This window comes from Brassica oleracea, chromosome C2 (assembly GCF_000695525.1).
Source record: "Brassica oleracea var. oleracea cultivar TO1000 chromosome C2, BOL, whole genome shotgun sequence".
Lineage (NCBI taxonomy): Eukaryota > Viridiplantae > Streptophyta > Magnoliopsida > Brassicales > Brassicaceae > Brassica > Brassica oleracea.
Genome location: NC_027749.1, coordinates 37,781,772 through 37,795,800, shown reverse-complemented (window position 1 = coordinate 37,795,800; position 14,029 = coordinate 37,781,772). Strand labels below are relative to the sequence as shown.

Here is a 14,029-nt window from a genome sequence, read left to right as displayed (position 1 = left end):
TCTTCCATATTTTCCTGCGAGAATGATTCACATTGCTCTGTTGTCCCGGAGTCAATTCTTGAGTATGGACATTGTTATCTCGCCATTCTTTTGCATCTTTTTTTGCTTGCTGCAGCAGAACTCTCCACGGTACGTGTTTTGTCTGAAATATAAGGAGATTTCTACTCTTCCATAGTCTCCACAGAATCCAAATGGGTAAATCGTGTAGGTGAGTCAAAGTTGTAGATGCACTACATCTGATACATTCTTCGATCTTCTCCTCAAACGAAGTCGTGGAGCTATTGATTATTAAATTTGACACTCCTGAGGCTCTCCACATGGCTTTCGCATAGGTGCAATCAAAGACAAATCCGATCCCAGGAGAACCAGTGAATGCTCTTCTTATCTCCTGAACTCCACCAGAAGCGAGCTAATATTCCATTAATTTCCTCACAAATTTCTTTAGTCAATCTAAAGACATTCATGGAATAGATAGGCATAGCTAGAGCGATTGCTTTAAGTAAAACTTCTTTTCCTCCATGTGATAGATATCTCTGATGCCATCCTTGTGTTACTTTCTTGACTTTGTCTATAATGTATGCAAACATTTCACTCTTTTTTCTACCAAATTGCTCAGGTAGTCCAAGATACTTGCCCATTCCACCATCATTGTGTATCCCTAGGATGTTTCTCATTTGCGTCTTGACACCTTGTGAAACCTTACTCCCAAAAGTAATAGATGACTTCGTAAGGTTAATAGCCTGACCAGATACTTGTTCATATAACTCTAATATCTTTTTAAGTTGCGTCCCTGATCTTGCATTAGCCAAAGAGAAGAACAAAGAATCATCTGCAAAGAGCAGGTGGTTGATGGCTGGCGCTTGATTTGATATTTTTACGCCTAGGAGTCTCCGACTGAACTGAGCCTGATTCATTAGGTGTGATAAAACTTCAGCACACAAAATAAACAGATACGGTGATAGAGGATCTCCTTGTCGTATGCCCCTTTGCGGTGTGATAAAACCCTCTGGTGATCCATTGATGAGCACAGAAAAAGTAACTGAACTTATACACTTCATAATCCAGGTAATCCACTTATCATGAAATCCCATTCGCCTCATTGTTTCTTCAAGGAAATTCCATTCAAGCCTATCATAAGCTTTAGTAATATCTGTTTTCACAGCCATATATGATTTAGATTGTCTCTTTCTGACCTTTAGACTGTGGAACACCTCATGAGCAAGAATGATATTATCAGTAATCATTCTTCCCGGAATGAAAGCGGCTTGATTCTCTGTAATAAGGCCAGACAGATGCTTCTTCAACCTATTCACCAGGACCTTAGAAATGATTTTATAGGCCACATTACATAATGCAATAGGCCTAAACTCAGTCATACCAGTCGGAGGATATACTTTTGGATTTAAGCAAAGATGTGTGTGATTCAGTCGACTATCAAGATTGCCATTATCAAAAAACTGAATAATCTCGGAAATTACGTCCGGCTTAATCTCCTCCCAATAGTTATGGTAGAAAATAGCAGAAAAACCATCAGGCCCTGGGGCTCTATGCCCTCCAATGTCAAAGATAGCAGCTTGGATCTCTTCCTCTGTCACTCTAGCAATTAGTTCTGTATTTACTTCATCTGTTACTCTTGCCTGGAAACCTTGAAACACTTTAGAAAAGTGTGTTGAAGGATCCGCTGTTGATGAATAAAGTCTCTGGAAATAGTCTTCCGCCACTTTAGCTATGTTTTTGTGGCCTCTCTGTATAACTCCATGATCATCTTGTATAAAGGTGAGATTCATTATGTTTCGCCTGGCTTTTGTAATTGAGTGAAAGTAGGACGTGTTGCGGTCACCAGCTCTTAACCACATAACTCTGCTCTTTTGTTTCCAATACATTTCTTCTTCTACATATGCTTGGTTGAGGTCTTCCATAATGAGGTTTTTCTCCTGTGCAGTTGTAGCTGCCGAGCAGACTGCTCTATCTAGTTTACCCCGAAGCAACTGTATACGTTCTTCTGCATTAACACGGTTTAATCTTTTCCATGTAGAAATTTGAGATCGACATTTAATCAGACGTTGAGCAAGAGGGAGGTTCATCAGTTGTGATTGCCCGGATCCTTTCCAGCCTCTTGAGATTGTCTCTTTAAACCCCTCCTTCTGACACAAACGGTTATCAAAGCGAAACAGTCTCCTTGGTTCTTCTATATCATGAGAAACAAAAGTCACCAAAGGCCTATGATCTGGTTCTCCTATTTCCAAGAATTCAGTTTCTGATGCAGGAAAATCATTAAGCCATTCACCATTAGCCATTGTTCTGTCAAGACAACATTGCACATGATGATCTCCTCTTTTTCCTACCCAAGAAAATCTGTTTCCCACCGACTTAAGATCCACAAGATCAAGATTGCGTACTAAAGTTCGAAATGTCTGGAAAGATGCAGCCGGTCTGAGATGACCTCCAATCTTCTCATGGTTACCAAGAATTTCATTCCAATCACCAAGAAGTAACCAGGGTTTATTTCTTCTATTTATTCCCCATCGGTCAAGTCTCTCCCATGTGTAATGGCGTAGTGAGGAAACCGGATGACCATATACAAACGTGAAATAGAAAGAAGAAACTTCATTGAAACTGACTTTACAGTCGATGAGATTAGGTGATTGACTTAAAACAGAAAGCTGAACATTGTGGTTCCAAAAGATAACAAGACCACCGCTACTACCATTAGGAGGAACTGAAACATAATTTTGGAAACCTAATTGTGCCCCAACATCTCGCACTAGATCGTTTCCTTGCTTTGTCTCTGAAAGGCAGATGATGTCCAAGAGATACTTTTTATGTATCTCTTTAAGGCGTCGAACTGTCGAGTCATTGCCTAGACCTCGACAGTTCCAACATGCTGTCCTCATGGCGGCAGTGGTGGTTCAGGGCCCACCGTGCCTCTCAATATGTTGCCATCAGTCTGCGCTTCTGCAGTTCCTTCTTGTACTCTCTCCTCCGTCATAGTCTCTTTCCTTCCCCCATGCGCAGCACTTGATTCCCCTTTCTCAAAACGCCTGAACTTGGTGTTATTCCCATTTGCTTATTCCAACCATGTCTTTCTCTTCAGAGAAGCACGACCATCAGAGCATTCTGCAAACGGAGATATAGAGAACATTTCTCCTGAGTTGATATCGTCGGAATACATGTTAGGCATAGCTACACCAGCCCACAGCCAATCATCATCATGTGGCTCTTCTTCTGGACTCATTACTTCTTCAGTCACTTCATCTTCAGGCCTTTGAATCTCAGCAGGCTGGTGCTCTTCTTGTACTTCACGTAAATGATCTTGATCTCCCTCGTTCGCCTCCTCCTCGTTGATTTCTTCAATATGTACTCCAGGGTTGCCCTGATGTTCAGCCTCATTCATATGATCATCTGCTCCATCATCTCCATCGTCTGGCCCTTCCTCAGGTCCTCCATTCTGATTTAAGCAGCGACCCGAATCATGTGTGATAAGACCGCAAACTTCACAGAAACCTCTCAATCGCTCATACTGAAAACGAAGGAGAGTATTGATACCAGGAGTAAACTGGAAGTTTCTCTGAAACTTGAGTGGTTGTGTGATGTCCCAGTTAAGACGAAACCGCACAAACTCCATCTGTCCTCCTGTTTCTTCATTATACTCCATCTGGATATATTGATGACCCATAGCACGAGCAATATGCAGAATCACTTCCCGGTTCATGTACTGGAGCGGAATACCCCTCACTTGGATCCAGAACGGGATAAAATTGAGCAACGCCATGTCCATCAGAGGTGTCCACCGTTGAAGGACAATCATCCTGTCTGCATACGCCCAAGGCCCACGTCGAACCACCGTATCCATCGCTTCCTCAGAAGGGAAAAAAAATTGGAATCTTCTCCCCTCTATAACACGACCACGAGCAAGTCCTTCCAATCCCCAAACCCGAGGCATGGTGGCAACAAGGTTGCGCAAATTTTGTCGACGAGGCATAGAGGGACGTCCAATAAGGATGAAACGGTTCTCTGCCGCTGCTTGTCTCACCACTTCAGGGGGAAGAACAAAGGGAGCGTCCTCACTTCCTAAGTCGATGTCTTGCATGGCACGTCTGAGATTGTCTGTCATCGTGTTTTGCGTATTTTGCTTGAAAAGATAATGTAGATATTCTGAAAGGAATTCATCAATAGTACGAAGAAGATAGAAGTTCCATTCTCTTTTATAGGCACTTCTACTAAATCTCTTACTTAATACGTCATCATGTTGAGAAGTTATTCTGAACATGGGGAAACAGGGCATCGTGTGGGTAGAACATGGGTTGTTGTGCCACTCATCGCCATCAGAATCATGCTCAACCAACATGATCGTGGTGAGCCATTGCATGAATTGTAACCGTTTTCCAATCGCCTCTAGAATCGCCATAACCGTTCGCTCCGGCAGTTTTCTATTAACATTTGAAGAAAGATCTCTATCGATTTAGCTTTTAAAAATGAATTTAGAGCTAAAAATTTAAAATATATTAGGAAATCAATTTTTCAAAAACATTTATTTACTAGTTTGGATATCTTTGAAAATAAATGACCAAAACAGAAAAAATTAAAGTCAGCCAAAATATCTCTGTCTAAACGAAAGCAAAAAAACTAAAGTCACAGCATTAACCAATCGAACCCAAAAACACATTTTATGTATGAATAAAGTTGATTTGGTTGAGACGGAAGATCTGTTTAAGGTTGCTGAGGAGTTCCAAAATATTCCAGGATATGAAAGGTACGTAAGAAGATAGAGTCAGTTTCAAAACAACGAACGGGGATCTCTTAAATTGCAACTAAAAACAAATTCTTTCTGCTTGGTGTTCTAGGTACTTTCATGATATTAGGACTCGAGGGATCTGGAGTTAAAGATTTCAGCCACTATTTAATGGACCAAGCAGTTAAGAAACCATGGGAGGTAGATCCAATTCACCATGAATGAAGAAGTCATGAAGAACATCTCTCTTGAGGTTGTTAGGGAGAGATTGCTAGACCATGTTAATCAGTTTAATAATAATCTAACCTCTACTTTTATGATGTTTTTTTTTAACACTCATTCAAATTTCAAAAGAGCACTAACAAACACTCACCATTGTATAAATAAGCTTAAACGAGTAAAAAGGAATTAGTTCATATTAGAAAATATTAAACTATAAGTAAACCAGATATAGGAGGTACCGTATGGTATGAAGCACCGTCTAGTGGATTGGAGGAGAGACCAGTGAGAAGTTGTCAAAGATTAGACATTAAAAATATAATCTTACTACAAGGGCTACAAACAGAGGATACAAAGCAATAAGATAAAGCAACATAGTTTTTTTAATGCAACACAATTTTCTAAAAGCAACAAGTAGTCTTAACGCTAGAAATGGAAACGGCACGTAGTTTCTTGACAAAAGCCTAAAAACTAACAGGCTCCAGGAAATGGAAGTGCTAACTGATCAAGAAGACTAACCACGGGTGTAGTAAGTACCGGGTCATAAGCAAAACCCTGCAGCACCTCTCCCTCTGAACCACCTGAGCCAACACCGCCACTGCTGCCACGGGAGTATGGACACGGTGGGACCCACAACCAACTCTTTCTCACCATATCAAACAGCAACTGAAGTGAAGCCCTTCTTAACACAATCATTACAAACTCTTGGTTTCCGACACACTCGAACCCTTTTCCGCCTTCTTCCACTGCAAACTGTGTGTAGAGCGGCTGAGGCATCCTTTCGATCTCGACCCACGTGGCGTTATCTTGCTGCAAACTCCAAAGCCTAAGGCTTTTGGGAACGTTAAGCTTGCTTTTCTCAACGGCCGCCACGAGAACGAGCCTTCCTTTGCTCTCTAACAAGCTTGGAGACCGGAGAAATCTCCTCATCGGAGCTTGGATCTTGATCCAACGGTTTCCCGTAACCTCATAGCACAAAACGCTAAAAGGGCTATAGTTCATACAATAAAACTTGCCTCCCACGTAAACCATCTTACCTGATTCCAAGCTACAAAGCCGCGGCAGAGAAGAAACCATCGCCCAAAGGGAGAAGAACCCTCCGGCGTCAACGTGGAAACTCTCCGAGGAGAGGTTTTTCACGGCGTAAGGAGATATGAGGTCGTCTCCGGCGACGGTAACATCAATGGAAGTTGGAGTTACTGAGAGACCTATCGAAGGGAACAGCCTTGGCCTTGACATTGGTGGCAACTGACTCACGGATCCAACAAGAGGGTTACATAATAGAATGGTTTTGAGACCAGCTTCTTCAGAGACCCAACTCACCAACCCTCCAGATGAACCTGAAGGATAAAACCCTGAAGGGATGTAAGGAAAAGAGAGACGATACCATCTGATTTCATTAGGGTCAAACAAGAAGCCTTCAGCTTTATTGGAACCATCATCGTTTGCTCCTCCTCCACCTCCTCTCTTGTAGATGTAGCTTTTGAGGGTTTTGTGTTTGAAGAAGAGGAAACAGTTGTGTCGGGGAGGAAGTAGTTGTAGATATATCTCGAGGAAAGTATTGGAGAAAAGTAGACCGTAGAATCTCTTGCAGACGCAACGTGACCGGAAAAACGCTGGAGGTGGAAGAAAAGCGATGATACGGTCAAGAAGCGAAGGAGGTAGCTTGCTCCAAATCCGACCGTCCATCCACTGACCGGAGGTTGAATCTGTGGTTGTGCTAGTGGTTGTGCTACTGTTGCTGCTACTGGTGAAGGTGTAAGAGAACGGTAAGTGTGCAGATGGGTTAGTGATGAACATATTTCTTTCCATTTTGATGTTTAGGCTTTGGCATGTGAAAGATACGGTGAAAAAGGGATTTGAGATTTTCTCTGTCTGAAATGGATTTGGAGTTTTCTTCTTTGGTTGGGAAAAAAAGGAAGATTTAGCTTTTAGTGATTTTTTGGGGAAGTTTTTGTGAAAGTTATGCAAAACTCATCGTAGGTAAAAGAGGCGGAGATTGTATGTATATAGCTTTTGAAGAAGTAACAAAGAGAAGACAAAGTAGTTCTCTAGTCACTCTCTACTTCTTGCATGGGTTTTTGATATTCAACAGAGTAAAGTGGCATATATTTATATATAAAAGAATAACTTATATATAGGCAGAGTAAATGAAATATGTTAAAAGCAAAAACCAAGGTAAACTGAATTTATACAAAGCACATAACTTCTTTATATTGAAGAATAAAAAGAAAACGTGTTTCTTTATTGTTAAAAAGGTACAGTGTGACACACCAATAAGTATAGAAATAATAGGGAACTTTTTGTATCTAAATTAATATTTATTTTTTAATGTATGATGAGCTATAAATTATTTCAAATAAGTTAGTATACGTTATTTATATTTTCTAGTGTGCTAACTAAACTAGTATACGTTATTTATATTTTCTAGTGTGCTAACTAAACCAGTCAAGAAGCCCATTTCAAAAAAAAAAAAAAAAAAAAAAACTAAACCAGTCAAATGCAGAAGACAAGAAAAATGTTAACTCCAAAACAACTAAAATTTCTCAAGGAGTTTGAATTTCTTTTATTAATAAATTGTAAAGTAGTATGTATTCAATATATATACCGGATGAATTTGGTATCATTCGAACAGTTTTAACTAGACCAAACTTCCACAAGCACAACTATCCAAAAAACCTTGTTATAACAACAGTTTGTTTATATCAATTGACTAACAAATTTTTGTTTGTATATGTGTGGGTAAACGTGAAAATGGTGGCAGAGGAAGTGATGGTTCTTAATGTTGAGAGCTACAGAGTTATCTTGTCATGCCCAGCATCGACATTATTAATTCAGAGACTACTCCAATACTTTTCACACTTGATCACATCTTCGTCTTCTTTTTCAACTCTAGTTTTATCGTAATCTACATGCACGCTCCTCTTCTTCTTTTTCTTTTTGATAATAGCCAGACAAATTGTACTCATTGAAGATCAAATCAGAGAATACTTGAAGAATATTGTGCAAGTTATTCTAGATTTAATTTTATTAACTCAAACAACCCAATTATATCATTTCCTTTCTTTTAAATGTGTTTATTCAAATTTTTAAAAGTTTTTATTTAAAGTTAGACAGTTAGTTCTCTAAATTCTTAGAAATGGAAACCAGTCAATTGCTACTAGTCTACTACAAGTTTGAAGAAGAAATATATGTATATGCCCCTTAATTTAACGACTTTTGTTGGAGGAAATCACATATATTATATTTGGATTAGAAACGAAAATTTTACATATATAATAGGATTTAATACAGTCCACTAATTAAAGTTTCATCAAGAAAAGATGGGAAACTTGTGCAACATGGAAGAACGCTTTGAGTTACTAAAAAAACAAAGAAGAACGCTTTTACCAAAAAAATACATAGAAAAACCGGATTGTAGAAGGTACACAATGAGATCAGAAATGGAAGAGCTACTTCACGTAAAGGTGAAAAATCTTTTAAAATCTACATTTTGATACAATATATTTGGTATAAAAATATAGATAAATCTGATCTAGCGTTGAAACCATGGAAACCACCATGGAAAAAACAACATTACATGATGAAAGATGTTTTCTCTTTGTTGTATGGCGACATTCTTACTGTCGTTAAAAGTTGGTCATCTTAGACCATCTGCAATCCACCTCTATTTTTATCTCTATATTTTCCCCTAAAATAGAGAAACTCTATTATAAAGGTGAAAATGCTTCAATGTATGCCTCTATAATAGAGTTCCTCTATTTATAGGAAAAAATATAGAGATATGTTATTTCCACCTCTAAATATAGAGGCAAAAAGTAACTTTCCTCTGTATTTTCATCTAAAATAAAGAAACTCTATTATAGAGGCATACATTGGAGCATTTTCACCTCTATAATAGAGATCTCTATTTTAGAGAAAAATATAGAGGTGTACATTGGAGATGCTCTTAGACTTTATTCTTCACGGTTGAATCAATGCATTGAATTCTTTACCAGAGAATATTTATACCTCTAATTTGGGTCAAGGCTAACATAATACAACAAAGGAAGTTGATGTTAATGATGCGACGAAGATCTAATGTTCGTAAGAAGAATATTAGAGTTAATACTCTACAAATAAAGAAGATCGATGCTTTATATCACTTGATCTATTATTGTCTTCTAATCATTTTACTATATTTTTTGTTGTTTTTTATTTCATTTGAATTATGTATTTGTATCAAGTTCTAATAATATAATAAATTTCGGTTGTTAAAAAAAAATAAGAACGTTAGTTTTAAAAAGAAATATATGAACGTAGTTTTGGAAAAACGAAAGTAGTTTCTCTTTTTTTTGGTCAAAAGAAAGTAGTTTCTAAACAGAAGATTATAAAGAAAAAAAATAAGAAGTAGACGTTCATAAAAGTGAGAATTAGAAATAGGAAATATGTTTAGCAAATAAAAATAAATAAATATGCGAATACTTTTTTATAATCAAGATACATGTGATGTGATCGAGCGGTTTGTCATAACGTTTCTTTTTTTTGTGGACAGAAAATAAGAATTTGCGCCCATAATGTTATAGCAGAAATAGGCTATATACCTAATTGACGTTGTTAATTGTAAACGAATAAACTGTGTCACCCGTATTCAATGTTGTTTTCATGTTGTTGTATGAAACATGTCACTAATATATAGTTATCGATTTAAATCATGAATAGCAACTCGGCCTCGTTAAAAAAAAACATATTCAATGTTCAAAGATGTGAGAAAATGCAACACACAAAGGGTGAAGTAGAAAGACGTTAAGGGTTAGAGAGACATGATGACTGAAAATAAAGAAATAGAAAGAGTGAAGTAGAGTCAGATCAAAAGTCCAATCAGGGTTTCTTATTTAAGGCTTTGTTTACCGTGAAAATAATATGTACATGTGAGAAGAATATCTGAAAACTGACAAGTCGCAAAAGAGTAATAATATTCTCTATTTGCAGTAACTCAAGAGGCTTCGCTTTTGATTGTGTTTTGATGCTTAAAGGAAGTCTCTGAAACCAAACAGTGTCTTGTGTTTGTCAAATCATCTCGCTTCCCATTTCCCAACTAGGTTATAACTTTTAATCACGCCTACAAGTCGTACCCATAGTAAATTGTCCATTTTAATTAACCGGGTAGAATATAGTAAATTAAAAGTTATCCTGAATAAAACTCTACTTCCTCCATTTTCTTTTATCTGACACTTTAAATTTGTGAATACAAACTAAGAAAATATTTAATTTTACATATTTCTAAATAAAACATCATAAATATATAACTAATCATAATTTAATTAATAGAACAATATTTTGTATAATTTAGAAGGACATACAACATAAAAATCAATAAATTTTACATAATAAATTAAAAACTTTATCTAATTTGAAAGAAAAAAATCTTCAAAATATCATCTACTAAAAACAGTAGAAACATTTATTTAAGATTTCAGTCCAACTACCACCATATTGTAATATTATGCAGTGTTTATATACACGTGTTTTGACAGTTTAGTCACACACAAAAAAATAGTTTGTCACAAATCTCCTGCCAAATAGAATTTTTAATACAGTAATTGCTGATTTTCTGGAGAAAATATTTTAATAATCATTCAATCGAATATTAAGACTTATTAGAAAGGTTATTGAGAGAGTGATTTATGTAGATTTTGTTGATTTCAAAAGTTGACAGATTTTTAAAAAGCTGAAAAAGATTTCCTGGCCTTTAACAAATTGTAACATCCCGAGTTGTGATATGTGAAAAGGTTCAAGAGAATTGATTTGTTAACCTATGTCACCAAAGTTGACTTATCTTTTCCGGAGCACATCCTGAAAGAACTCCAGAGTTAAGCGTGCTTGAGCTGGAGTAGTGGAAAGATGGGTGACCTATCAAGAAGTGATTCGCGATAGCGTGCGAGTGAGACCAAAGCACGGGGAAAGGTCGGGTGGTGATTGCAGGGTCAGTAAACAATGATTTCGAGCCTTAAAAAAATTAACGGACCGACCGTCAGATGGGATGGAACCCACGGACCGAGAGAGCGGACGTGGATGGCCCATTAGCCGTGGGCGGGCAGGGCGTTATAATTAGTATCAGAGCTGGTTAGCCATCTCAGTTCTGACCTGAGAGGCGTCTTGAGACCTGTCGTGGGGCGCAACGAAAACGTTGCGTTCTTTGAGAGGGGGTGAATTATAACATCCCGAGTTGTGATATGTGAAAAGACTTAAGAGAATTGATTTGTCTACCTATGTCACCAAAGTTAACTTACCTTTTCCGGAGCACGTCCTAAAAGAACTTCAGAGTTAAGTGTGCTTCAGCTGGAGTAGTGGAAGAATGGGTGACCTATCGGGAAGTGATTTGCGATAGCGTGCGAGTGAAGCCAAAGCACAGAAAAAGGTCGGGTGGTGATTGCAGGGTCAGTAAACAATGATTTCGAACCTTGAAAAAATTAACAGACCGACCGTCAGATGGGATGGAACCCACGGACCGAGAGAGCGGGCGTGGATGGCCCATTAGCCGTGGGCGGTCAGGCGTTATACAAATATCCATCCATATTTATAGAATCTATACAATTTTTATAGATTGTCATGGATTTTCATAGATTCATATTAATTTTTTTTTATTTTTTATGTAATGTATTATTCCATATAACTAGTATGTAAATGATGTGTTGGAAGGTCTATGTGAACAGTAAGATATGTCAATAAAAATATATTTCCGTGGTCTTAGCTTTTTTGAAAGACATGTTACATGTATTCGAAAAGTCTGGGCTTTGTCATTTTAGATGTGCTATAGTGTCATCGTTCAATTTGATTTCCTATATAAATATGCTTTTCCTTATTTATTTTTTTTGGCAAGAACTGATCAATGTGTATTCATCAAAAAAATATGCTAAATAGTATAACATTTCTTGTCTTGGTAGAAATTGAAAAATAAGCGTAAGAATGTTTATTTAACAAAGATTGAATTACAAAATCATTACACCAATAACAAAAAATTTAAGAAAAGTTAAAATCATCACACCAACAACAATTAAGACTTCAAGAATCATGAATGTTCTTATATGGGTAACTGTTAGGTCAAAAATTAAATGCTACTAAGTAACTAATAATAATTATGCAAATTTAAAATATTTAGAATTTGATTTTATACCAATTCAGGTAATTTCTTTCTCATATGTTTTCTATAGTAAGATAAATAGATACATATGCTTGCATGTACGTGAATGTTCATTTATTGCGTGTTCACTCAAAATTCACTTCTCTCTAGCCCTAAAATCTATGGAAAAGAGGGGATAGAAAATTGTAAATGTATGAAATTCTGGAACTCAAAGTAAATATTAACCTTCAAGAAATCGCCATTTATGGAAAATGTTAAAAACTTTTTTGAACTTCGTAATTTCGAGTTGTATTCACTTTTGAAGCAACCTTATTTTGTTTTTCACCTTTTGACACTTAAATTTAACTTTTCACATAGATCAGTAAGCCCATTGAGTCATTGACCCGTATATTTACTATGAGAGTTAAGTTATGAATGAATAATTTCTTTTTAGAATATTAAATAATAACATCCCACCAGTATATTATCTAGGAGGGGTGTGATATGTGCCCCATTCTAATATTTTCTACTAATTATTAGTACTAAGTTTATTCAAATACATCTGTACTAAACTTTGAGTTATAAGAAAATGGTTATGTGTCTTATACAAAAAACTGTTTTGGATCCGGTTTATAGATAATAAAAAAATAAATCGATTGAATAAACAAAGTTAAATATAATTTTTCTTCTTGAGCTATAATAAATGTAAGATACATTCACAAAATAACCTAATTCTGTGCAGTATTTAGATAAATGACTTGATCTTTCTATATTTATACTTACAATAGAGATTTTCTTCTATATGAATATAAGTTAATAAATTTAAATATATAATAAATATAGTTATTTATATTTAATAGTAAGATATATTAAATTATTAATATAAAACTAATCAATTAATGTTTAGTAAATTCAATGTAAAATTATATATTTAAAATTAATTAGTTCATTTATTAATAAAACTCTGATTATCAGATAACATAATTTATTTGGTCTTAACATATACAAAATTCAAACAAACATTTAAGTTTATAAATAATACTAGACAAGTAAAAACAAATTACATTTTCATGCTTTTAATGGTGAAACAAATATACAAATTCGAAGGAAATAATAAAAAGTAAAAGTTGTAGTAAGAAATAATTAATTATTTAAATTTGATAATAAATTTTAAAATATATTTATATTATTTTATTTATTTATTTATCCACCATTAGAACAATTAAGCTGTAGTACGTATATAAAAGCTTAAGTGGGTGGGTGTAAAATTAGTACTTCATTAACATAAGAACATCCTAAATTTAGTAAATAACTATCAAAACTATTTTAATATTTTTTATACAATCTATAGTGTATATGTTTATACTTTTAATTATTCACGCACTACAAAATAAAAACAATTATATACACTGTTTTAATAATATTTATTAAATTATAACCAAATTTACTATTATATGGGCATTTTCAGATTCAGAATTTAATTATTTATATTAATATTTTTATGGTAGAAAAAATATTTAAGAAAGACTTTTTTTTTTTACATTTTGTAATCATATTCCATGAAGTTATTTAGCTCTATTTAACAAGTGATCCCTGAAAAACCCTCCACATATTTTCAATACTATTTGACCATGTTATATATTCGTATTGTTTTCTTCAGTTACATTTTTCTGTTTTATGATAATTCATTCCATGGTGCTTCACTATTTTTTCTTCCTGTACTATGCAATATATATCTTCCAACACACCTTTTAATTTATAAGATAATATTATTTTGCAAATTAACCCATGAACTTATGATTTGTATTAATTAAAAATAATTACATATATTTAGACAATTAATAAAATAACCTTATATGTACCTATTTTATGCTTTAACTTTTTATATATTTGAAATTCATATCGTCTCAAAAATAATTAGCATGAATATTATCACATACATTTAATCATCATGAAAATTGTCCACGTCTCTTATT

General features: G+C 35.2%; 2 protein-coding genes across 2 annotated transcripts; both read right to left on the bottom strand.

Annotated features, from left to right (window-relative positions):
* Positions 1-3,067: 3,067 nt before the first annotated feature.
* Positions 3,068-4,408, bottom strand: LOC106324156. The gene has a single exon (XM_013762174.1). It carries the CDS (start codon positions 4,406-4,408, stop codon positions 3,068-3,070), a length of 1,341 nt encoding a protein of 446 aa, XP_013617628.1.
* A 1,014-nt stretch (positions 4,409-5,422) lies between these two features.
* LOC106326465 (protein UNUSUAL FLORAL ORGANS) lies at positions 5,423-6,763 on the bottom strand. The gene has a single exon (XM_013764439.1). The coding sequence runs from the start codon at positions 6,761-6,763 to the stop codon at positions 5,423-5,425; it is 1,341 nt and encodes a 446-aa protein (XP_013619893.1).
* Between the last annotated feature and the right edge of the window lie 7,266 nt (positions 6,764-14,029).